Source organism: Microcebus murinus, chromosome 8 (assembly GCF_040939455.1).
Source record: "Microcebus murinus isolate Inina chromosome 8, M.murinus_Inina_mat1.0, whole genome shotgun sequence".
NCBI classification, from domain to species: domain Eukaryota; kingdom Metazoa; phylum Chordata; class Mammalia; order Primates; family Cheirogaleidae; genus Microcebus; species Microcebus murinus.
Genome location: NC_134111.1, coordinates 39,833,219 through 39,857,200, shown reverse-complemented (window position 1 = coordinate 39,857,200; position 23,982 = coordinate 39,833,219). Strand labels below are relative to the sequence as shown.

At 34.8% G+C, this 23,982-nt stretch overlaps 1 protein-coding gene across 4 annotated transcripts in view; it reads right to left on the bottom strand.

Annotated features, from left to right (window-relative positions):
- MARCHF7 (membrane associated ring-CH-type finger 7) overlaps positions 1 to 23,982 on the bottom strand; it is a 50,989-nt gene that overhangs the window by 4,860 nt on the left and 22,147 nt on the right. For all 4 annotated transcript variants that reach the window (XR_012920554.1, XM_076005580.1, XM_012745229.3 and 1 more), the window contains exons 3-8: positions 19,851 to 20,040; positions 18,033 to 18,200; positions 14,921 to 16,025; positions 11,402 to 11,571; positions 3,818 to 3,927; positions 1,043 to 1,156 (exon numbers count right to left, since the gene is read on the bottom strand). Coding sequence is in view for 3 of the 4 variants with exons in the window: in XM_076005580.1 (XP_075861695.1) it covers positions 1,043 to 1,156; positions 3,818 to 3,927; positions 11,402 to 11,571; positions 14,921 to 16,025; positions 18,033 to 18,200; positions 19,851 to 20,040 (1,857 nt within the window). In the remaining variant the exon portion in view is untranslated. The remainder of the gene's footprint in view (positions 1 to 1,042; positions 1,157 to 3,817; positions 3,928 to 11,401; positions 11,572 to 14,920; positions 16,026 to 18,032; positions 18,201 to 19,850; positions 20,041 to 23,982) is intronic.

The window sequence follows — 23,982 nt, the reverse complement described above, 5'->3', positions numbered from 1 at the left end:
CTTCTATGCTTTATTCACTCTGAAGAGCTAAGACACCTTCTTAGAAATCATTTCATAGCATTAACTAAAGTTAGGGGCTTATGATTTCTAAAATACTTATGTTAACAGTTTGTTCACTTTTCTTTCAATGATAATAATCTGTCAACTGGCTCACTGGAATAATGTCCACGTGATGATAAAATATAGAAAAATATTTTACTAATTTAGAAGAATTATATACACTGAATTACAGTTATTTGATAATTTTCAAAGTAAAAACATTACACTTTAACATGAATGCTACTAAATCTTTATCAAAGTGAACATTTATATAAAAAATGGTTTGAAGAATGTATTTATGAACACATTTCAAGATATATTAAGTGTTCAGAATGCTACAATAATGAAAGACATATATAGACCCTAGCACCCGCTACACAAAATGGCCAAGGCAATAAAGTATAAAGTTCCCTCCTCTGGTTATATCGAGGCAAACAGCATCATTTACTTACAAATGTCTAAACCTAACAAACAGCCAGCCTAAATATTGTATTATGGTTAATAGTGTACATAATAAACACCAACTAGTCCCTACCGTAAATAGTTTGGGATATAGACACTTAAAATTTAGTGTACTGGTAATCTTAAACATAATAGTAACAAAAAAATTGAAGTTAATTTCCCATACTCTTTTGGCTTTTGGAGTTCAATTTCAGGTTTCTAAGTTATAATACGAGGGTGTTTTTTTTTTTAATTAAAAAGAACCATTTTCCCTTGGTGTTTCCAATTCTGTCCCTAGTTTTCACTGAAATATATTCCAATTACCTTCAAGAGCTAGAAAATTACTTCTCTAAAATAGTTTTATGAGAAAATCAGTCTGCTTGTTATAGAAGGAAGACAGCAATTACCATTAAATCTATAATATCTTTATTTTTATAAGAAACATTTTAAAATAAGAGCACCCCAAAGGAAATAGGATGTGAACATATAAAACAATCTGCTTTCCAAGGCAAACACTTGCTGGTGTCACACCCTCCCTCTCCCCCACTCCAATATTACTTACTCGGACACGTGTGCTTGGTTCATTTGTATTTCCCATCATATCTGAAAAGCTTTGTTCGCACAAGTGCAATAACACAACTAGGTAGAGACCAGAGCTGATAAACTCATACTCAGCCTTCAACAGGGAAGCAAACAAGAGGAAAGGAAAAATATGGAGAATGAAAAATTAGTAGAATCAAGATCAATATTCACAGTACACTGAAAAACTAGAGGAAATGTACTCACATGCAGTTCCTAGAAGGGGATACAATGAAAACAAGAAATAAAAGATTGTCCTGTCCTTCATAATTTCATAAAATTTTACTAATGTCATGTGATGAGTACAAATAAGTATAAATATCCTTTTTATTCTCAGTCTTCCTTTATGGAATGATTTATATAAAAGTAGATATTTTTAATCAATGAATGCTCTGGTTTTCTATACAGCTCAAATGGTGTTTACTTAAAACATACCATTTACTATCACACCTAAAATCTACTGTGACAGCTGAAGTTTTTGTGTGTAATACAATGAACTTAACAGTAACAGTAAATAATGACTAAAGGTAAGAGAATAACTTGTATCATTCACAGAGAAACTGCAGTTGGTAAAAACAGAATTCTTTGGTTCAAAACTGTCCCGTTTTTTTGAAGATACGAATACAAGTCATAAATATAGTGTTATTAAAAATCTAATCAGTCCTGTAATTTTTACACCTAGTGAACGCCTTATAAATTGCAGCTTTTTTGAGCAATTACCTCATCTTAAGTTAAGCATTGGATGTTCTTAGTATCAGCTTTAGCAAGTAACTGGTTATCAGATTCTATTGAGTATTCAAGAGATTTGAAATTAATGCTTCAGTATGTATGTATTTATTTGTTAGTTTGTTTGGCAGAGTTTTGCTTCGTTGCCCAGGATAGAGTACAGTGGTGTCAGCATAGCTCACTGCAACCTCAAACTCCTGGGGGCTCCCCTCAGCGTCTGGAGTAGCTGGGACTACAAGCAAGCACCATCATGCCTGGCTAATTTTTTTTTTTTTTTTGTAGAGACAGTCTCACTCTTCCTCAGGATGATCTCCACCTCCTGGCCTCAAGCAATTCTCTTGCCTTAACCTCCCAAAGTGCTAGGATTACAGGTGTGAGCCACCAGGCCCAGCCTTATTTTGCTTATTTTTAACTTAAATGGACGTCATATATCCAGAAAACTTCAAAAAATTTTAAATGATTATCACCTTGGAAAAGATGAAGTCACTGGATAATGAGGGTAGCAGTTAAAATGAGGGTAGTAGGCCAGTAAAATCCATTATTCACACAGAACAAACAAGTTAAAGCCAGGAAGCTTAATCAAGGCTATCATTGTTTAGTACAATGACTCCACCTAATATTTCCTAACACTTCTAAATTACTTAAGAATGTGAGTCACTAAAATGCTTGGAGAACAATAAAAGACAATAACACTGCTGGCTGAATTGAAAAATCAAAGAACTGCCTTTGAGAAACATGATAGAGCATCCAGAGAATGAAGATGGCAAGATAATCCTTTTAAACCTACTCTCATTTTGAGAAGAATATTTATTTATTTTATATTTATTTATTTATTTATTTCTGCGCTATTCAACCTTTACATATTCTTTCTTCTGCTCTTTAAAATACCAATGCTCTGCTCTCTACAAAGACTCCTTGGGAATTTAATTTCCTTGCTGAAAGGGATTTCTCTTTTAAACAACTAGCTCATTAGAGACTAAAACATAACTGGTATTACAGTAGCAGCTGTGCTACATCAACTGCTTTATGTTTCATTTTTTAGATCAGGGATTCTTAACCTAGATCTAAGCAATTAGCTTCAAGGGATATGAGAATCCCTTAAATTTATGTCCGTATTTTAAAGAGTGTGTACATAGTTTTAATCAGATTTTCAAAGAGTATTGCCACATTTTAAAAATAAAAGCTGTTCACAAAAGATCACATACTGTATGATTCCATTTATATAAAATACCCAGAATAGGTAAAACACAACAGAACATAGATTGGTGGATGCCAGGTACTGAGAAAAGGATGAAATGGAGGCCAACTACTTAAAAGGTACAGGGATTTTCTTTTGGAGTGATGAAAATATTTTGGAACTGAAAAGAAATGGTAGTTGAACAAAATAGTGAATATACTACCACCACTGAATTCTTGACTTTAAAATGGTTTTCATGTTTTGTGAACGTCACTCAATATTTAAAAGGAGGGGGGAAGTCAATTACCCCTTTATTTAAAAAGTGGTTTTCAAGTATTTCATGCATTTCCTTGCCTTCATATCTTTTTATAATAAATATGCTAAATCACACTTGAATAGTTTGACTCTAGAGTTATTCTTGTAATCTCCTTAACTATCTTCCTTCCCCACCCCAAATTTTCCTTCAGTAGGGAAAATGGGGAAAATATTTAGCTTTTCATTCTAACTGTATCATTTAAGCATCTCAAAAACTTACAACTCTGGGGAAATAAGGTTGGCATGCCTACTTTGGGACCACTTTCCTAATTATTTTCAGGTTTATCTAGGAAACATGACAAATGTTATCTGAATAAATTAAAAACCTGTGACTTTTCTTTCACTTACAAAAAGTTAAGGAAAAAAATAAAGAAAAATTATGAAATGATAACACCTAATGCAATAACAGAAAAAATTATGTTAAGACTATTACTATTATTATTTTAATGCAGAGTTTCTGACCATGATTTAATCTTTTCTTCAAGAGCTGTCCTTTAAGCACAGAATAGACACTTACCAAATTAGGCAAAATATACTAACTTGTTCATTTGCATGAGCTCTATGTAGTTCGTGAATATCAAAATCCTCCAGATTAAGCTGCAGCTTCTCTTTACAGAGTTCACAGGTGGTTACAGCCTCTAATGAAGAACCTGATAAAAATTAAATTACAAGTAAAGCTTACTTTTATAATGCTTTCACAAAACAAACATTTTTCCTCCCAAGTTTTAAGCTTAAAAGAAAAAAATCTTAAAGGGAAGGAGAAGAAAAATTACATTACTGCAGTAAACCAGCAGATAAGAATCTATAATACTAAAATAAGAATAGTAAATATTCTAAATACTAAAATAAGAATCTATAATAATGTGCACGTCAGATCCTGCCCTATGGTATTTAAGCCTCCACCCATTATTTAGATATCACTGTTGTTTTTTCCTCCCAGATACTCATACATCCTTGATCCTCAAAAGCTGACAGAGGCAATGGAATAATTATCTGTATTTCCTATTTCCTCCTTCAGTATCTTGGCATGATGCCATGAAAACAACGTTTAATGATTTAACATCTCAACTAGTTACATATCTAGGCTAGTATCTTTGATATGACAGCATATGTATATATATAAGACCTACTGGAATCCAAGGAATGTGCCTACCCTACTGCGTAGGAGGGGAAAAAAGGAAGGCCATCATTGTCCAAATAAAAACAGCTCCTCTCAGCCATAAAAGGAGTTACGTTCTGACACATGCTGTAACATGGATGAACCTTGAAAACACTATGCTAAGTGAAATAAAGCAGATACCAAAGGACAAATATTTCATGATTCTACTTATTATGAAATATCTGGAATAGGTCAATTCAGAGAGACAGAAAGTAGATCAGAAGTTACCAGGATTGGAGGGAGGAGTGAGGAGTTACTGCTTAATAGGTACAGAGTTTCTGTCTGGGATGATGAGAGAGTCTGGGAAATAGTGGTGATGATTGCACAACACTCTAAATGTACTAAACATTACTGAATTGTATACTCAAAAATGGTCACAATGGAAAATTTTATGTAACATCTATTTTACCAGTTTTGTTTGTTGGTTTTTGTTTTTTTTTTTTAAGAAAAAGACCTCCTGTTCCATATCCATTTAACATTTGATTATTCTAAACTTTTGCCTCCAACTTAATAGCTAGTAGCTTTGTCTAATTAAACATTTAGCTTTCCCCCTTTTCTTGTGTTCATTTTTAGGTAAGGCTTCAAATAGAAAAATGTCTTAAAATATTACAGGAACTTACATAACATATGAGTAGAGGCTTAAATTCAGTTCAACTGACATTTTTATTTGTTGAATGGCTATTGTGTACCAAACAATAATCAGAGGTTCTAGAGATACAGAAAAGAATGGTAGCTCCTATCTTCAAAGAGGTCACAAAACTCTCACAGCAGTAGTAACACAAGCACATCTTTCAGAAAACAGCTGAAAGGAAAGTGAGCACTGATCTGAGGAAGTTATGTTGCCTATGCTGCCTCAAAATGAGCGGCAATCAAATTACATCAAGTTTTTATTATATTTCAAGTATATGAATAAAACCCAGTTTTCTGTTTTGTTTTTGAGACAGGGTCTAGCTCTGTCACCCTGGTTACATGCAGTGATGTCATTATAGGCCACTGCAACCTCAAACTCCTGTGCTCAAGCAATCCTCCTGCCTCAGCCTCAAGTAACTGGGGCTACAGGTGTGCCCGGCTTATTTTTTTAATTTTTTGTAGAGACCAGGTCTCACTCTTGCTCAGGGTAGTCTTGAACTCCTGGCCTTCCAGAGGGCTAGGATTACAGGTGTCAGCCACTGCATCTGGCCTGTTTTTTTTTTTTTTGAGTCTAACATACATGAAGATGTTAAAATGCATTTCTTAATTATTAGCAATATCATTACACTGGGCCAGGCGCGGTGGCTCACACCTGTAATCCTAGATCTCTGAGAGGCCAAGGCGGGTGGATTGCTCGAGGTCAGCAGTTCAAAACTAGCCTGAGCAAGAGCGAGACCCCGTCTCTACTATAAATAGAAAGAAATTAATTGGCCAACTAATATACATAGAAAAAATTAACCGGGCATGGTGGCGCATGCCTGTAGTCCCAGCTACTCGGGAGGCTGAGGCAGCAGGATTGCTTGAGCCCAGGAGTTTGAGGTTGCTGTGAGCTAGGCTGATGCCATGGCACTCACTCTAGCCTGGGCAACAAAGTGAGACTCTGTCTCAAAAAATATATGTATATATTATTACACTGAACTAAATTCTGGATAAGTCTATGACCTGATGGAAGATAAAATGAGAAAGATATTTTAGAAAGCTTTATTAGATATTTCATAAAATTATTCTCTGATTTACCAGTAAGAAAAGTATAATAATCCTAAGAGATCATTTAATAGAAATTTTATTATATCTTATGGCTTCATTTTTCTATTCTGTAGTATAATACCAAAAGTCATTCAAAAACGCCAAACACTGTTGGGAGCAACCTATTTATCCCTACATTCCTTAATCAGGGTTCCTTCCATTATACTTCACCTCATTCAAGAGGCCCTAACTACATTTGCCTGAACTTGTACAACTTTTTTATTCATCTTTCTATGCATAAAACTCATATAAACTTTAGAGTTAGCAATCCATATATAATAGCCGTTTGAATATTTATCAGGAAGGTTCAGTTTTTAAATCTATACATTCAGTTACTCATATCTTTAAAAGTACTTATTATAACTTTATAAAAATAATTCCCATGTAATTGAGTATTTACCATGTACCTGGTATAGTGTGAAACCATAAAAATTATCTATCGCACTGGACAGTCACAACAACTCAGTGGTATTACTCAATTTTACTCAGGATGGAACTGAGGCCCAATGCCAGTTCTACTTAAGAATCTTTAGGAGTGGATCTGAATCATTGTTTTTATTAACATCAGTGGGTGATTTTAAGCAGTAACCAGGATTGAGAACCAATTTTAAGAAACATATACGGTGCCTATATAGCCAGCTAAGTGTTGGAGCCAATACTCCAATCTAGGTTTGTCTAATTCCAAAAAGCTAATTTTCTTAAAAAATAAACTGTTTTAATCTGTTTTCCCCCATACTCAACAAATATCCAATTGCCAATGCATCAGAAGTTGAGCTGAATTGTTGTTCTTCATTTTGGTAACAGTTAATACTTCTGAGCCCTTACTAAGTGTCAAGACCTACCATAAGCACTTTATGTGTAATCTCTCATCTAATCCTTACATCATCTCAGGGCAATGAATTATAATACCCCAATCTTTCACTTAAGTCTTAACACTCCAAGGCAGTGCTTGTTAGTTACCTTAACACCACACAGCAGAGAGAAGAGGTTGCTATAGGTTAAGATGGCTTATCTCAGAGCCCTGGGCCCAGACTATCTTAGAATAAAGATAGTTCTTCACCCCTTTTGCCCCAAGGTGGGCCTTTGCTCTCCCCTTGACTACAACATTAATGGGAGCTGGGAGAGGGGGGGGGTCCCAGCAGCTCCATAAATTACAGCTTGAACAGGTTTCCCAAGTCCTCCAACAGATTATGAAAATTAAAATCAGTGCTATCATATTTGCTTATGTCACCAAGATGTCAGACCTTTAATCTCACATAATTATGTACATTTATTAATCTAATTTCCCACCTTTGTTTTTTTTTTACCCTCCTAACCACTGCCAATGTGCCCTCTGGTACTCACTATCTAACATCAGCAAATCCTTCTAATAACTAACCTTTTTTGTGAATTATCTCTTTACCTTCATGCCTGAACCACAATGCTCCCTGACCAATACCTGTGTATATTAATACTATTCTACGGTCATTTTTCCCCCACAGCCCCTCAGTAACTTAGGAGCAAGAAGCAAAGATATTTTGACAGCCCCCCCCCCACCCCCGCCTCATCTAACAAACGCATTGCTGTTTTCAAATCTTTTTTTTTTTTTTTTTTTTTGAGACAGAGTCTCGCTTTGTTGTCCAGGCTAGAGTGAGTGCCGTGGCATCAGCCTAGCTCACAGCAACCTCAAACTCCTGGGCTCAAGCGATCCTTCTGCCTCAGCCTCCCGAGTAGCTGGGACTACAGGCATGAGCCACCATGCCCGGCTAATTTTTTTATATATATATCAGTTGGCCAATTAATTTCTTTCTATTTATAGTAGAGACGGGGTCTCGCTCTTGCTCAGGCTGGTTTTGAACTCCTGACCTTGAGCAATCCGCCCGCCTCAGCCTCCCAAGAGCTAGGATTACAGGCGTGAGCCACCGCGCCCGGCTTGTTTTCAAATCTTAATTCCCCTCTCATTCATTAATGATTTTAGTACCTGGCTTTGTCTCCACTAACTTACTTTTTGGTCATTTTTTTTTTTTTTTAGAGATAGGTTTTTTGCTCTGTTGCCCAGGGTAGAGTGCAGTGGTATCATCATAGCTCACTGCAACCTTGAATTCCTGGACTTACGAGACTGCCCTGTCTCAGCCTTCTAAGTAGCTAGCACCACAGGTGTGCACCACCTCACTGGGACATCCACAATTTTTTTTATTCTTTTGTAGAGATGGGGGTCTCACTATATTTCAGGCTGGTCTCAAAGTCCTGGCCTCCACTGACCCTCCTACCTCAGCCTCCCATAAAGTGCTAGGATTACAGGCATGAGCCATCGCACCTGGCCCACTTTTTGGTAATTTCAACTTCTACATATACTATTCACTTTGAATTCTTACTTTCTCAACATCCTTGCTTCCAATATTTTCCCCTACTCAGCTATCCACTCTAAGGTCATACCATTGACCTTGCCACTAAAATTTACCGCACTAACTCATAATCTATATTTTAAGTATCCTCTCCTCCTGTATACCTACAATTTCTTTCTTCTTTTTCTGTAGAAATGGAATCTCACTGTGTTGCTCAGGAAGGTCTCAAATTCCTGGACTCAACCAATCATTCAGCCTCAGCCTCCTGAGTAGCTATGATTATAAGCGCATGCCACTGAGCAAGGCCCTGTGTACCTACAACATCTTATTCCAGCTTACTCTGGCAATTCTCTTCAACGTCAATTAGACTCAAAGACACTGACTCTACCACTTTTTCTCACTATCCACTTTCTAATGTCCTTACTTATGTTCTGATCTTAATTCCCACGATCACCACAATTATGTTCCTACAGATAACCCTTAACTTCCTTCATCATATTTGCCTGGCAAAGGACCCACCATCATTGAACTCTAATCTATGTCTGTATCCAAGCATTTGAAAATTGCTTTGTAAGAAATGTAGTATATGTGTCTTATTTTAAAAATCACTTTTATAAATACTAACACTGCCTGGAAATCCTACTATACATCCTTAGAATGCTATTTTACCCACATTTCAAAACCTTCTAACCTGTCCCCTAATCGGCTAAAGACCTTAACTCTTTAAGAAAACAAAAGCAATTATATAGAAAATCATGCATCTTCCCACCAAAGCAACAAACTGATCAATATCATATCTACATTAGCCTTCTGGAGATAAAATATCCTTTCTCCTCCTATTAACGGCTAACCCCTTAACTTGTGCTCTGGGGATCCCCATCTTCTTTCTCTCCTTTTTGTAATTTTTTCTCTCTCCATTAAATCTCTGAAAGTAAAAACAAGCCCTAAAATCTCCTACCTCAAAATAAAACATATCCCATGACTTCATATAACTAATTCCTGCCCAATATTTCCAATCTCCTTGACAGTAAATTTGGTGAAGGAAGAGACTATATTGCTGTCTTTCTTATCTCTTTTTCTGTCCTCAGTCCAGTCCAATCCGGCTTAGGTACTCACCACTGCACAGAGACTAAAGACACCAAGCACATTCTATGTTATCAAAACCAATTGTCATTTCTTTATTCTCATCTCACTTGACCTCTCAGCAGTACAGGATTGATCACACTCTTCTTAAAACACTTTTTTCCTCTGGCTTGCACACCATATTTTCTTGGTTTTCTTCCTACCTGACTGAAGGCTGCTTCTTCAAAGCTCTTTCTCCACTCTCGTTAAACATTTGGATGCCCAGGGCTCTGTCCTGGGTCCAATTCTTTGATATTCATCCATTTTCCAGTTGACCTTATTTAATCCCAAAGCTTCAAATGTTACTTATGTGGTCTTAATTCCCCAAACTATAACTTTCAGTGTTTCTCCTGAAATGCCAGGCTTGTCTACCTAACTGTCTACTTGACATTTCCACATGGTTAGCTAATAAGCAGCAGTTCAAATATATGTGCAAAACAGAACTCTTGATCCCTTTTCCAGCTTCCTTTAGTTCAGTAAAAGGCACTACTATTCACTTAGTGACTGCTCCAAGCAGAAATATGAGCTTCTCTTATTTTTCTTTCTCCTTCATTCTATCATGTCTAATCCATGGCAAGTCTTATATAATTCTCCTCCAAAATATACCAGATTCTATCCATTTCTATCATCATCATCATCACCACTACTATATGTTAGCCACCACCAACTCTAGCAAGTGCTACTTTTAATAAACTCCAGATTAGTCCCCCGTATCCACTCTTGTCCCCCTAAAATCCATTCTCCACACAGCAGCCATACATAAATAAGATCATTTCATTCCCCTCCCGCTCAGTGGCTTCCCATCATACTTAAATAAAAATCTAAGCTTTGGACCGTTGCTTTAAAAGTCTTGCATGACCCCAATTACCCTGATTTGATCATTACACATTTTATGCCTGTTATCAAACATCACATGTAACCCCTATAAATATATACAACTCTTATGTGCCCATAATTAAAAATTTTAAAAACCAGATTAAAAAAAAATTAAAAGTCATACATGAACTAGCCTCTGTTAATCTCTCTCATCTCAACTGTATCACCCTGCCCCTAAAACACTAATTATACACTACCACTGTGTATCATTCAGCTCCTCAAATACACCAAAGTTGATTCCCATATTAAAAGTCTTTGTAGTGGCTATTCTCTCTGCTAGAATGCTCTTCCCTTCTTTCTGTAATAGCTCAGCTCTAAATTTAAATGTTCTCACCTCAGAAAGTAATTCCCTTAACACCCAATACCACCACCACAGAAGCAGGCGCCTTATCAGTCTTGTTTACCACTCTATAAACCACATCTGGAACTGTGTCTGGCTCTATTACAGGCACTCAATGAACAAAATAATTTAATTTGCTAAGTGACACAAGAGCATTAGAAATAGTTAAGTTTTTCTCAGGGATACATAGCTAGTAAATGATGAGTATATTTCCTTGATTTCAAAGTATATGATGTAACGGTTACTAGTGATTACAAATTATAGTTGCATTATACACATATGAAGAAGTAAATTGTTTGTTTGAAAATGAAACATAAACATTATTACAAATTAAATTTATGAAGCAAGACTAATAATGTTCTTTATGCTTTTGTTGATACTTCAAAAATGATACTTTTGGGCAATATACGTATCCTTAACATTTGTACCCCCATAATATGCTAAAATAAAAAAAAATAAAAATAAAATGATACTTTTGATTAAGAGCCTAAATTCAATAATAAACTTATTCACCAAAATGCATACATACATACATGCATCTCTTGGAAAAATGCTGAAGGCAAAATACACAAAAGGGTTTATCTTACCAGAGTTAATTTTGGCCTGTAACCACTTTTTCATACACTCTTGGTGGACATACTGCAAACTTCCTGTGCACTTGCATGGCTCTATCAGCAAATTAGATGATGATGCAGCTGCCATCTGACAAATTCTACATAAATCACCTTCTTCTTCTTCAGAGTCCTCTAAAAGGAGGCTGGAAAAGAAGGCATATTTCCCAAAAAGAGATATCATAACTCATCCTGGTTGGTCATTTCCAATCATACATCACAAATAATCTCTTTTTTACTATTTCTACTCATGCTCTCTCTGGGAGGAAAAAAGCAAACACTAACAACAAAAAAGTAGTAATAATAAACAGTAACCACCATGAAAAACCATTTCATTTAGAATAAAAATCATAAGCATTTCAAAGGTAAATAAAATAGGACAGCTTATCATTTATCTTCAAATGATTTAAGTAATTTTGTCTGTGGTAGCACAGTTTAAGATCCATATTATTCATAATTGCTTTGTAAGTACCACTGAGAGATTTTAATTTCTGCAGTATTCCAGACTACATCAAGTCCAATATAATGTCTTAGAAATTCACTTTTGTCCCTTACCTCCCCCCAAATTTTAAGACTATTTCAATGAATTAAACACATATTGCCTTGTGGTTTCTCATTTATGTGTTATCAGAACCCCATGTTTAAACTGATACACTTTTTGTATTCTATCACAGTAAAAAATTTTAAAGTAGATTTTAAAATTCTCCACTTGATTTCTATACAGGTAGGCTTTTTTTTTTTTTTTTTTTTTTTTGAGACAGAGTCTCACTTTGTTGTCCAGGCTAGAGTGAGTGCCATGGCGTCAGCCTAGCTCACAGCAACCTCAAACTCCTGGGCTCGAGTGATCCTTCTGCCTCAGCCTCCCGAGTAGCTGGGACTACAGGCATGTGCCACTATGCCCGGCTAATTTTTTATATATATATATCAGTTGGCCAATTAATTTCTGTTTATAGTAGAGACGGGGTCTCGCTCTTGCTCAGGCTGGTTTTGAACTCCTGACCTTGAGCAATCCGCCCGCCTCGGCCTCCCAAGAGCTAGGATTACAGGCGTGAGCCACAGCGCCCGGCCTATACAGGTAGGCTTTTAAAGCATGAAACAGTTTCCATTAACTTTCGTCCCCTATTTAACAGGCAATCATCATCATGCACTACTTAATTTAAACAAAGAATAGTTACATAATAAGCAAAGTAATTGTCAAAATCTCTATTGCATTAGTCCACTGCTGGCATGAAAGAGGTATTCAATACATTGATAATACTGAACTGTTACTGAAATACAACCTGGATTATATGGATTCCTAAATGAACTTAGCAAAATATTTGGGGAAAGAGATGAACAGAGAGATATACAACTGCCAGGTGACTTTCATGCCCTAGCTTAATCAGAGACATGGCCTCAAGCACAAATACTTTGAAAGGCTAAAAACATAGTATTTATGTTTTATCTTTAAATTTAACTTTAGTCCCTTCATAGTTTCAACTATTCTTTACTTGGTAGGTTCAACTTTTTATACCCTTATTAATTTAGTTATAGAATGTCTTAAAATCTTCATGTATGAGACAAGATACAACAAAGGAACACACACGCTCTCACTTCTCTCTCTCTCTGGTAAAATAACCAACAAATGCTGCTTTTAAAACTAACTAGTTTGACACTCTACAAAAAAGACACCTGCACTCGAATGTTTATAGCAGCACAATTCATAATTGCAAGGCTGTGGAAACAGCCCAAGTGCCCATCAATCAAAGAATGGATTAATAAAATGTGGTATATGTACACCATGGAGTACTATTCAGCTCTAAGAAACAATGGTGATATAGCACACCTTATATTTTCCTGGTTAGAGCTGGAACCCATACTACTAAGTGAAGTATCCCAAGAATGGAAAAACAAGCACCAGATATATTCTCCAGCAAACTGGTATTAACTGAGTAGCACCTACGTGGACACATAGGTGCTACAGTAATAGGGTATTGGGCAGGTGGGAGGGGGGAGGGGGGCGGGTATATACATACATAGTGAGTGAGATGTGCACCATCTGGGGGATGGTCATGATGGAGACTCAGACTTTTGGGGGGAGGGGGGGAAATGGGCATTTATTGAAACCTTAAAATCTGTACCCCCATAATATGCCAAAATAAAAAAAATAATAATAATTAAAAAAAAAAAAAAAAAAAAAAAAAAAAAATGGACTTTGAAAAAAAAAAAAATAAAACTAACTAGTTATGGTGGTGACTGGCTTAATATGTTCCCTCATAAGATCACTAAACAATTGCTTTGCCCTCTTGTTTATATTACGACAGTCAAATTAACCTAACCTCGAGGACCAAAAATATAAGTTACTGCATTCCTTAGCAGACAGCTTGCAATCAGAGGAAATTGCTATAATAAGCAAACATTAAAGCTAACATTACCAGAGTAGAGTAAATCTCTTTCTATACAAAAGGAAAAATAGCAAGTTTAAAAGCAGGGAGATAATGGCCACATGGTAATATCTGTCCAATAAAAGGAAAAATGGGAATCTGGCAGCCCAATGCCCAACATCTCAGAAAGTGTGCAAGGCTTCCTTTATTACCAGAAAGTTGGAAAGTATTTTCTTGTTTAAGTACCAAAAAACAAAACACAAAACAAAAAAAACCCTACAGTAACAACTATGCTTCCCAACAATTTTAATATACTGGACCTTTATGAAAAAGGAAAAAAAGACCCAAACTCACAACTTTAGCTTTATGTAGTAAGTCTTTTCTCCCTACACATATACTCTGTATGTACTACTCTATATCCTATTTTAGCATAAAAACTATTTTAACATTAATTAACTAGACTAAGATGACGAAATTATTAGTAAAGTTGGGAATGAAATCTGATAAAATAGAATCTTTTCACTCTTACCAGAGATTTTTAAGCAATGGTCAACTCTACAAAAAAATTTCTATTAAAAAATTCTATGCCCTGAATTTAAACTGGTATTTCTGTCAAATAATCCTAATGTATAAAGAATATTCAGTACACATGTGGACTTCAAAAACAAAATAAAAATTTGTGCATCTGATTTTACTTTATTCCAAAAAAAAGATTTGAGGTGAAGAATACAAACAAGTGATAAATAAATCACTTTAGTAAAGGCTAAAACAGATTTAGAGGTAATTCATGATTACTTATTTCCTCTTACCAATTCCAATTGGGTAGTCTACCAAAGAACAGGGTAAGAAAAAAACAGAGTAAGAGATAATTGTCATCATATGCATCTGTAGCCTAAACTGGTAAAAAATAATAACCTTTAGATTATTTTTGATGCAATTCACATCCCCGGTGCCTATCCTCAATTATTTATTCTCATCTATTTACCTATGAGAGACTAACATTTATTGGATACAAATGTTAAGAGAAGAAATTTCAGATAACAATTTTATGAGAAGCCAATTTAGAAATAAGTTCTTTTTCTAAGCTGTCCTTAATATGCTTTATATGCTTAATACAGGTAATCAAATTTACCTCTCTTTTATTTTCTGCAGTTTTTCTGGATCTCTTGAAGCTGCATTTTTAGTTTTATCACTTTTTCCATCAGTTGAATTCCAACCTGAAGGAATAATATCTACAGTGATCATGACGTTGTCAGTCAAATTACTTCCTAGTGTTGGGGGGACTGCAAATCGGAATAAGGAACCAGGAAGAATCCCTGCTATTCCTGCATTTCTTCCACCTTGAGCTGAATCTGATGTGGAGCCACCTGTTGTGGCACTGCTCGATGCTGCAGATGCTTGTGGTCTGTTGGCAGCTGCCCCAAGGGGATCATTCTGTGCTTCAAGGTGAACCACTTCATTTGGTTCTCTTCTAAAAATATGAGATCTAGCTGGTATATCAGAGGTAGGTATCCTTGAAGATTCATCTCTTCCCTCTCGCCTCCTTCTAGAAAACAAAGGTGTGCACCTATTTCTAAGTGAAGAAGATAACCATGGTCCTGTATTTCTACCTTCAGATTCTTGGTTAAAATTTTCTGAATCTGACTCAGAGCTATGATTTTGGCTAAGAGATGACAAACCCCATCTTCGCCTAAGAAATCGAAATCCCTGAGAAGTTTCAGATGCCCTATTATCGGGAACTTCAGAAGTTGATGTTGCATTACTGCGAGACTGTGAAGCTGTCAAGATTCTTGGAGAAATGTAAGAATTTTCAGAACTCAATGATCTTGTATTCAAAGAATCCTGACTAGATCTTCGTGAAAAAAAAGTAGATGACATGCTAGATGCTATACGTGACAGCAATCTCCTGGTTGTCCGCCTACCTTCATTATCAGAAGATTCTTGAAATGATCTTTGAGATGAAAGAACTCTTTCTGAATTGCTTACGGTTGGGGTTTCATCTCTACTTGAAACATAAGACAATCCAGGCTGTGTATTGCTTCGGGGAGATTCTGATTCTCTTGAAGAAAAATTTGATCTTAAAGAATTTCTGCTAGAGTCCCTAGAACTTGGTATGGTCTGATGTTCAGAAGGCAAATGGTGGTTTGTGGATGATGTATTCAACTGTAAAGTGCTCACTGAGTTATCTTTTGGTCTTGCTCCCTGTGAATATGAAGAAGGAACTCTGTCTTGAACATCTATTTTTGAAAAGAAGGAAAAGTAATCAATTACATGAAATAATTTGAACATTGTTTAATTTGCATTTATTAACTACTAATCACTGCCCAAATGAAACAATGTATTAAAACTGAATACCGCTGTATTTAACTATCACTATAGAAAACATAAAGATATTTCTCTAGTACTGGTGTGTAAAGCCAACTTTACAAATACAAAAGAAAGAAAGGTGTTATGAGCTTATGAAATGTAAACTTTTTTTTTTTTTTTTTTGTTTTTTGTTTTTTTTTTTTTTTTTGAGACAGAGTCTCACTTTGTTGTCCAGGCTAGAGTGAGTGCCGTGGCATCAGCCTAGCTCACAGCAACCTCAAACTCCTGGGCTCAAGCGATCCTCCTGCCTCAGCCTCCCGAGTAGCTGGGACTACAGGCATGCGCCACCATGCCCGGCTAATTTTTTATATATATCAGTTGGCCAATTAATTTCTTTCTATTTATAGTAGAGACGGGGTCTCGCTCTTGCTCAGGCTGGTTTTGAACTCCTGACCTTGAGCAATCCGCCCGCCTCGGCCTCCCAAGAGCTAGGATTACAGGCGTGAGCCACAGCGCCCGGCCTAAATGTAAACTTTTGATAAAGGTAAAACAGTTGAATTTACTGATCAGAAATTGATTGATATGGTAGAAGAATAACTAGTAACCTAAACTGAATATTTTAAATAGGCCAAATAACAATGTAAATGACACTTAAAATAATTAAAAGGAAAATTTGTTCTAGATATTTTTCATACTCTGTGTAATAAATATAAAAGTCATTTGTAATTTTATGACAAATCTTGCTAACAGCTAAAAATTTCTCCAACCTTTTATCCTTCAAGTTAACAGCAGTGGTTCTTATCCCTGATAACTCAAGACATACCTTTGCTTTTTAATATTGGTTGGGAACTACAAATCAGAATAGAGTTCTGACATCTGTATGAAAAAAAAAACAAAACCTAGTGGTTTGAATCTTCAAATGAAATGAGAAACACTACAGGATTCCTTTGTCAAGAATACTCACTCATACACCTAGTGTAAGAGGTACAGTACTGTGCTAATGCATGGCGCTTCATGAAAGGATAAACTGTTATGAGCTAAATCTATTTCTACCCTGCACCCTAAGTCTATTTATACCCCCAAACTTAGAAGTTATTGGTACTGTCTACTAAAGCTCTTCAATTCAAAGCCAAGAAAATAAAAAGATGTTTTCATTTGTATTAAATAAAGCAAAGTCTTGCCCCAATAAGAGTTATTAAAATAACCTAAACCATTAAAAACAAAATGTATTTTCTTCTATGTAAATCAAACATGTGCCCTCTATATGTATGTGTACATACATATATGTATGTTTTTTAGATTAGTCAAGTGCAGTAGTGAGGAAGAAGGAAAGAACAGGAATTCAAATCTGTAACTCACTGTGAACAATCAACTGAGAGAATTCACTACTTTTGGTCCAGCCTGCCTGCTATATTTGTCAACTTCAATTACCACTTTTTTCCTTCAGTTACTTAATGTGATAGTTTTACTTCTGAAAGCTTAAGACTATATGTACAATGATTGTGAGTCTTTATGTTGATTCAATGAAAATAAAACTAACTCTAAATTATACCTTAAAATGGTGATTTCATCTTTAATTTTTTTCAGAATTTACTTATTAAACTATATACTTTATAGGCAAGTTATACCTGAGTATATAAGATTTAGTATGTTACTTTATAACATACACATTCTTAAAAGGAAAAATGTAATCAAAAACATTTAAAGGCAGAATTGGAATCTGAATAGTCATATATATCTATTTTATTTTAAATTGTTTAGATTTTTAAAGCACAGGAACAAATAAGGTACAACAAGACATTATAAGCTATGCTGAAATCTTCATACGGACATAAGATCCACTTCATTTATTCCTTTGTACTGTTATTTTAGTGACATAAAGAGGAAAATGAAACATTAGTAGATAAGCTACACTTAATTGTGGAGTTTATACATACACGATGAAGTTGTGTAATCACCACTCCGGTGACTATAATCCATAAGATTACTAATGGAGGAATCTGTTCTCCTCTCCAAATCTCTCCTCTCTCTCAGTAAATCTGTTCCAAATGATCCAAGTACCATTGATGAAGATCTGGGAACTTGACTATGTCGCCAAGAAGAATCTTAAAATAATTAAATAAGTTTTATTTCAGAGAAAGCTTTCAAGGTTTCTTGATAACAAGTCTTTAGTAATACACAGAGAAGTTATTGTTATATATTGTAAGAATCCCCAGTTACACAGTTGCAATCAGAATCAAAATTCTGCAAAACATAAAATTATTCACTAATGAACTAATCATTTATAAAGTATTTCCTACTCATTCTTTTCTGCCCAACATTAAAATCTACCCCCATGAGGTTAATGTCTCAGTCACTTTTCATAATATTTGACCACATAATAATGTCAACATGATGTAAAATGATTACAGAATAAAAATGTAAATCTTGCCAAAGACACGGAATTTCACAAAAAGTCAACGAAAGTGTTGTAAAGAACTGCCAAAGTCAAAATCAAAGCCATCTTAAAATGGAAGGTATTGTACTGTGGGTTATAATACAATTTTATCAGAAATATACCACATCTGGTTCATTCTTTAAGAGCTGAAGTGTTGTTACAATTATCTAAATTTTATTAGATATGATTTCATTTAAAAGTAAATTAAAAATTATCTCAAACCTCTTTTACGCTCACTATTTACCTTGAAATTTGATTCTTCCTTTTCTAGTCCCAATAGCCTTAATAATTCCTCTTCATTAAGGGAAATAACCCAGTGTATTTAATGCTATGTCTTCACATAGCAGAAGAGAACAAAAATATCTCTGGCACAGTGGTTTGTCTACAAAGTTAAGGTCAGTCTGCTCTTACCCATCACACTACTCTTAATATCCTTCAGATGGGCAGTGTCTTTCCCATGGCGGTCCTGCCTATCAAAATAGAAAGGAATCGCTTACACTAATTCAATTAATAATACATAAGCATTTTAAGAATTTTACCTCCAATTGTGTCATCACAAGTTTTATCTCCCCTTAAAACTATTTCAGACATTGGCTAACATTTCATTTGAAGAGGAATGAGTGAGAAAAAAGCCTCCTGCCCTTTCAACAAAAGACCTTATCAATGTGTGCAACAAACATATGTCTCTGAATACAAAACACAAGCATAAAGCTTTACGGATAGACCATCTAAATCCCAGAGTGGTTAAGCAACTTGCCAATGCCACCCAACTAGTCAGAGGGCTAGAACTGTGACTTGCTAATTCTTTGTATGGAACTCGCACTAGAATGCCATCAACTATTTTCTTAACTGAAGAGTTTCTGTATTTTCTGAAAATAAATATTATATACCACAACGTTTATCATTTATAAAAGAAATGCTTAGGCAATTATTTTTAGCATATATCAGTAAATTTGGCTTTCTTAGTCACAATTTAAAAATTCATCTCCTGTAATAACCAAAAGAATACACATCATTTTAAACAATCTGATTACTGTATACTCCAGCCATTCTAATTAATTAAAATTTGCTCATATCTTGCCTAAGTAGGACATTTATACCAAATTTAAAATAAAAATGCAAAATAAAGAGTTAATATCAGTTCTAGCACTAACTTAAGGTAAGGTTTTAGAAATTCCATTACATTTCTGACCTACTGTCCTAACATACTCTCTACTTGCTTAATCACAAACCTAAAAACAACTATGTTACATCTGTGAAAAATGGATTTAGTCCAAAATATGTATTAGATCGACTCTTACAAAAATTTAATTTTTACCTGATACTGCATTGAAACCATTTCCAACATTTCTCCCAGCTGAGGTAGAAGTACAGTTTGTACAGGAAAGTTTAGGTCTTTTTGAATCATGATCCCGTTGCTGGTTTTGTGATCTTGAGCGTGCTCCCTGAGTTATCTCAGATTCACTATACCATGTAGATTGAAATGGTGATGCAGATGCTGATGTAGACTGTAAATTAAAAAAATTTTTTTACAAAACAAGATGCTTGCATTCAGTATTAGATTTAACCTACAATGCTCTAATAAATTCTCAAGGACTATGGTTCCTCATAGTACCAATTTTTCTACTATGTAGTTTTTCTTAATCTTTGTTCCCTTCTACCCACTTGTCCCTTTACTATTAACATATACTGTAACTGTATGTTGCTGATCAATCTGATTCAGATTAGTGTTCTTTATAACTGTATCTAAACATTTTATTATGAAATAATGAAGACCAAAAACTTTATGATTATTTTTCCCAGTTTATTATTTCAACCTTTCAAAGAAGTTGTTTCCTCTTAGAGTTGGACAAAACGCCAAGCTATAAGCTGTGAATACCTACTACAAAATAACATTTTTCGAGTAATAAAAAAAATCTCCCTGTTCTGATGCCTATTCTCAGGAATTATAATACAAATAATGGTATGCTAAAAAAAGAAGAAAAAAATCCTATTATCTGAAATTTCTTCATCAGTGAATCAAGAAACTTTATAAAAGCACATATTTAAGAACTGTTAGCTCACAGTTTTTACTTTTAACACGTATTTATACAAGATAAAACTTATAACACAAATGTCACTAATAATGTAAAAACTATTTTACTTCTAATTCTTTAACTGGTTAAACAGTTTATTCAACAAAAGGGATAAAAAGGAAATTAGTTTGTGTCCTCAAAAATTTAGGTTTAAATAACAAGAACATATTCCCACAATTATTGAAATTGTCCTATTATTTTTACAAAATTTTTCCTTCATTGCAAATTTCTCACCTGAGCACTTGCACACATGCACATGCACGCACACACACAAAGAAAGAAAAATCAGGCATATAATCTCTAAATTACTCAGAGACAGCAAGGACTCCCAAAATAAAAGTAATTTTCAGGATACAAGAAAAAAATTTTAAATCATATTAACACATATATTAGGCATGCAGTAAATGGTTTATTTATTAAAGAATGTTAAAATGAAACATCATTTTAAGTGTTATTTTGCTTAATGGGAGTTAAAAATTTAATGTATCATGGGTCATAATTACAGTCAAGATTAATCTAAAATTCATATGATAAACTTGAGTGTCCAAATACTGGGCTCCATTAAAGTTTTAGAGCAGCAAGCAGTCCCCAACGTATTTGGCACCAGGAACTGGTTTTCATGGAAGACAATTTTTCCACAGATCAGGAAGAAGGTGGAGCTCAGGTGGTAACACCAACGATGGGGAGCAGCTGTAAAAACAGATGAAGCTTCACTCTACTCCCCACTCACCTCCTGCCGTGTAGCCCAGTTCCTATTCCTAAATCTTAAGTTTCATGGAAAATGATTTTTCCATGAGGGGCAGGGGGGCGTTAGGTGGAGCTCAGCCAGTGATGTGTGGCCCAGTTCCCAATAGACCACAGACCCGTACTGGGCCGCAGCACAAGGTTTGGGGACTGCAATTTCAGAGTACAGATAATAGACAAGTTAATAAATAATATAAATAAGTACGAAACAGAAGGTACACTGAAAGTTTTAGAGAAAATGTCTGAGGGAGGTAGGGAAAGATTAAGAGAAGGTGATAACTGGAGTTCATTGGGCAGGCAAATGAAGGAGGACATTACAGACAGACAACATGAAAAAACATATAAACTATTCTATCGGACTTCTTGAGGAAAAATAAATATAAGACCCTGTCTTATTTTTGGGGAAACATGGTATATGTAAAAGCAGAAGATGCAAGCCTGATAAAGTAGGAATGGGCTAAATCAGTATTTCACCCATCCTCTGCCCAGAGAATATTTTGTAAATAGAATATAGCATTCTTCAGCTTAGCACAAACTTAGCCTCACACACCTTCCATATCTAACATTCCCCAGAGACCCAATCAATGAACTAGAAATAAAGAATAAGAAATAAAATTCATCAGATATTTCAGAATCAAACCATTTTATATGGCATTATTAGGGCACTAAGGAACCGTATCCTGCAGGCCAGTGGTTCTAAGATCTTTGGATTTCAGAAATAAAAAAAGTTTTAACTTAAAATTTTAAAAAACCCGCCATATTTGACATCTAAAACAGCAAATACCACATAATCCTGTCCCCATTTTTAAAAATGGCATTTACTATACTTTCAAAACTTGAAGGATATAATTCAAAATAGAAGTATTTGAAATTAGATAAATTTAGAACTGAAGGAATATACATCAGAACTATTTTATAGAAAGACCTTTAGGAGTGTGGAAGATGCAAAGGATGGAATGGACAGAAAGTAGTAAAACCAATTAGTAAGCCACTGGAACTGCAAGAAGTCAGTCCTTGCAATAAAAGTAAAGGGAACAGAGAGCAATTAGAAAAAATTCTTCAGATTTAGAGACAACATGAGAAATTAAGAAAAAGTCTAAAATCACTCGTTTTCTGGCACTTGCTACTGGTAAGTGACTGTGCCACTCATTAAAAATATTGACTACAGAGGTGCAGGCTTAGTAAAATGATGTCATTTTAGATACTTGAATTTTGAAGTGCTCAAGGCTTAAAGACACATTCACCTTTCAGTAAACAATTTTCATGACTCATAACTCAAAAGTTAGCCTGTGCAACCTATGTATCACCCTAAACCCTTTTCCCAGTTTCCACAATCCAATTTTCTCCATTGTTCAAATATCCTCAGTCTGAAGCAATTAGTTTTTTCTCTTCTGAATTCTTTTAACAAAGTATTGGATTCATATAATAATATATTACTTTATCTCTTCTTATATCTACAATTACTGAGGCAAATGAAATCAGAGAATAAATCCATCTTCAAAGAATACTGCCTTGTGCATAACAGATGCTTAAACAAGTAGTTTTGGAGTCATGATGACTGATCAATCCTGCTTCTGAAAAACTGCCAAATCAAAATGACCTTAGCTGTAAGAAACAACTTACAACTCTGAGCTGTTCATTGTTTTAAATATTCTTGTGATAGAGTACCCATCTCCACACTAATGTGGAATAAACTTACACTCTTGTTTCTATTCAGAATGGGTGGTCCTCTCAGTTTCATAAAAAAAGACTGATCTTTAGAATATATAGATGCATCCCATGGCCAAATTTATGAGAAATCTAGGCAAGAAATGTTACTGATACAAAATGGCAAGATTTATGGTCTATTTAAACCTCAAGACACTCTAGGTACAATACCTGGGTCATGATAGACTACCAGAAAAATTAAAATATTTGGATCACTGTTGTGCTTTATAGTATTATTTTTACTGAGCTATATTTTGGCATCATGCCCTTTGCTTACGCCATGGTTTACTAAGGAACAGTTTCACTAAACTAAGTATGTACTTATAGTAGGAATACTGAGGATACTGTCTACTATATCATTTCACTGTTTATTTTCAGACCAAACTGCCAAACTTTGCTTCTGATGAATGGTGTATCTTTCTTTTCCTTATGAACAATACACAGCAAAGAGCTGGTTGTGTTTCCCTGTGTGTTCCTGCTATTCAAAATAAGAGCCCAAGTTTAACTTTAAAATGGTGCAGGGTTTACGTAATACCTATTAATGTTACAACCCTGACTCACTCTCAGTATTTTATCTATCACTTTCAGTATTCTACTTATATTTATCCTGATCACATTTAAAATTATCTTCATTTTCTTGTTTAACTGTATCATACATATATGTATTTACTAAATTCCTTAAGAAGCTACCCTTGCATAAGGTAGATTAAAAAAATTACTGATCACTGGTTCTTTTAATTCTTGAGGAAAAAAAAATACCATGCAAAATATGCATGGTACTGATCTTTTATAACAATCTATAAGCTATAAAAAGGTATAAATAACTTTAAAAAGCACCTACAACCATATAAAAATGCCTTATTATTTCATATTAAAATGAAAAGTAACCAAACTTTCAACAAAGCAACACAGGAAAGTGCAGTT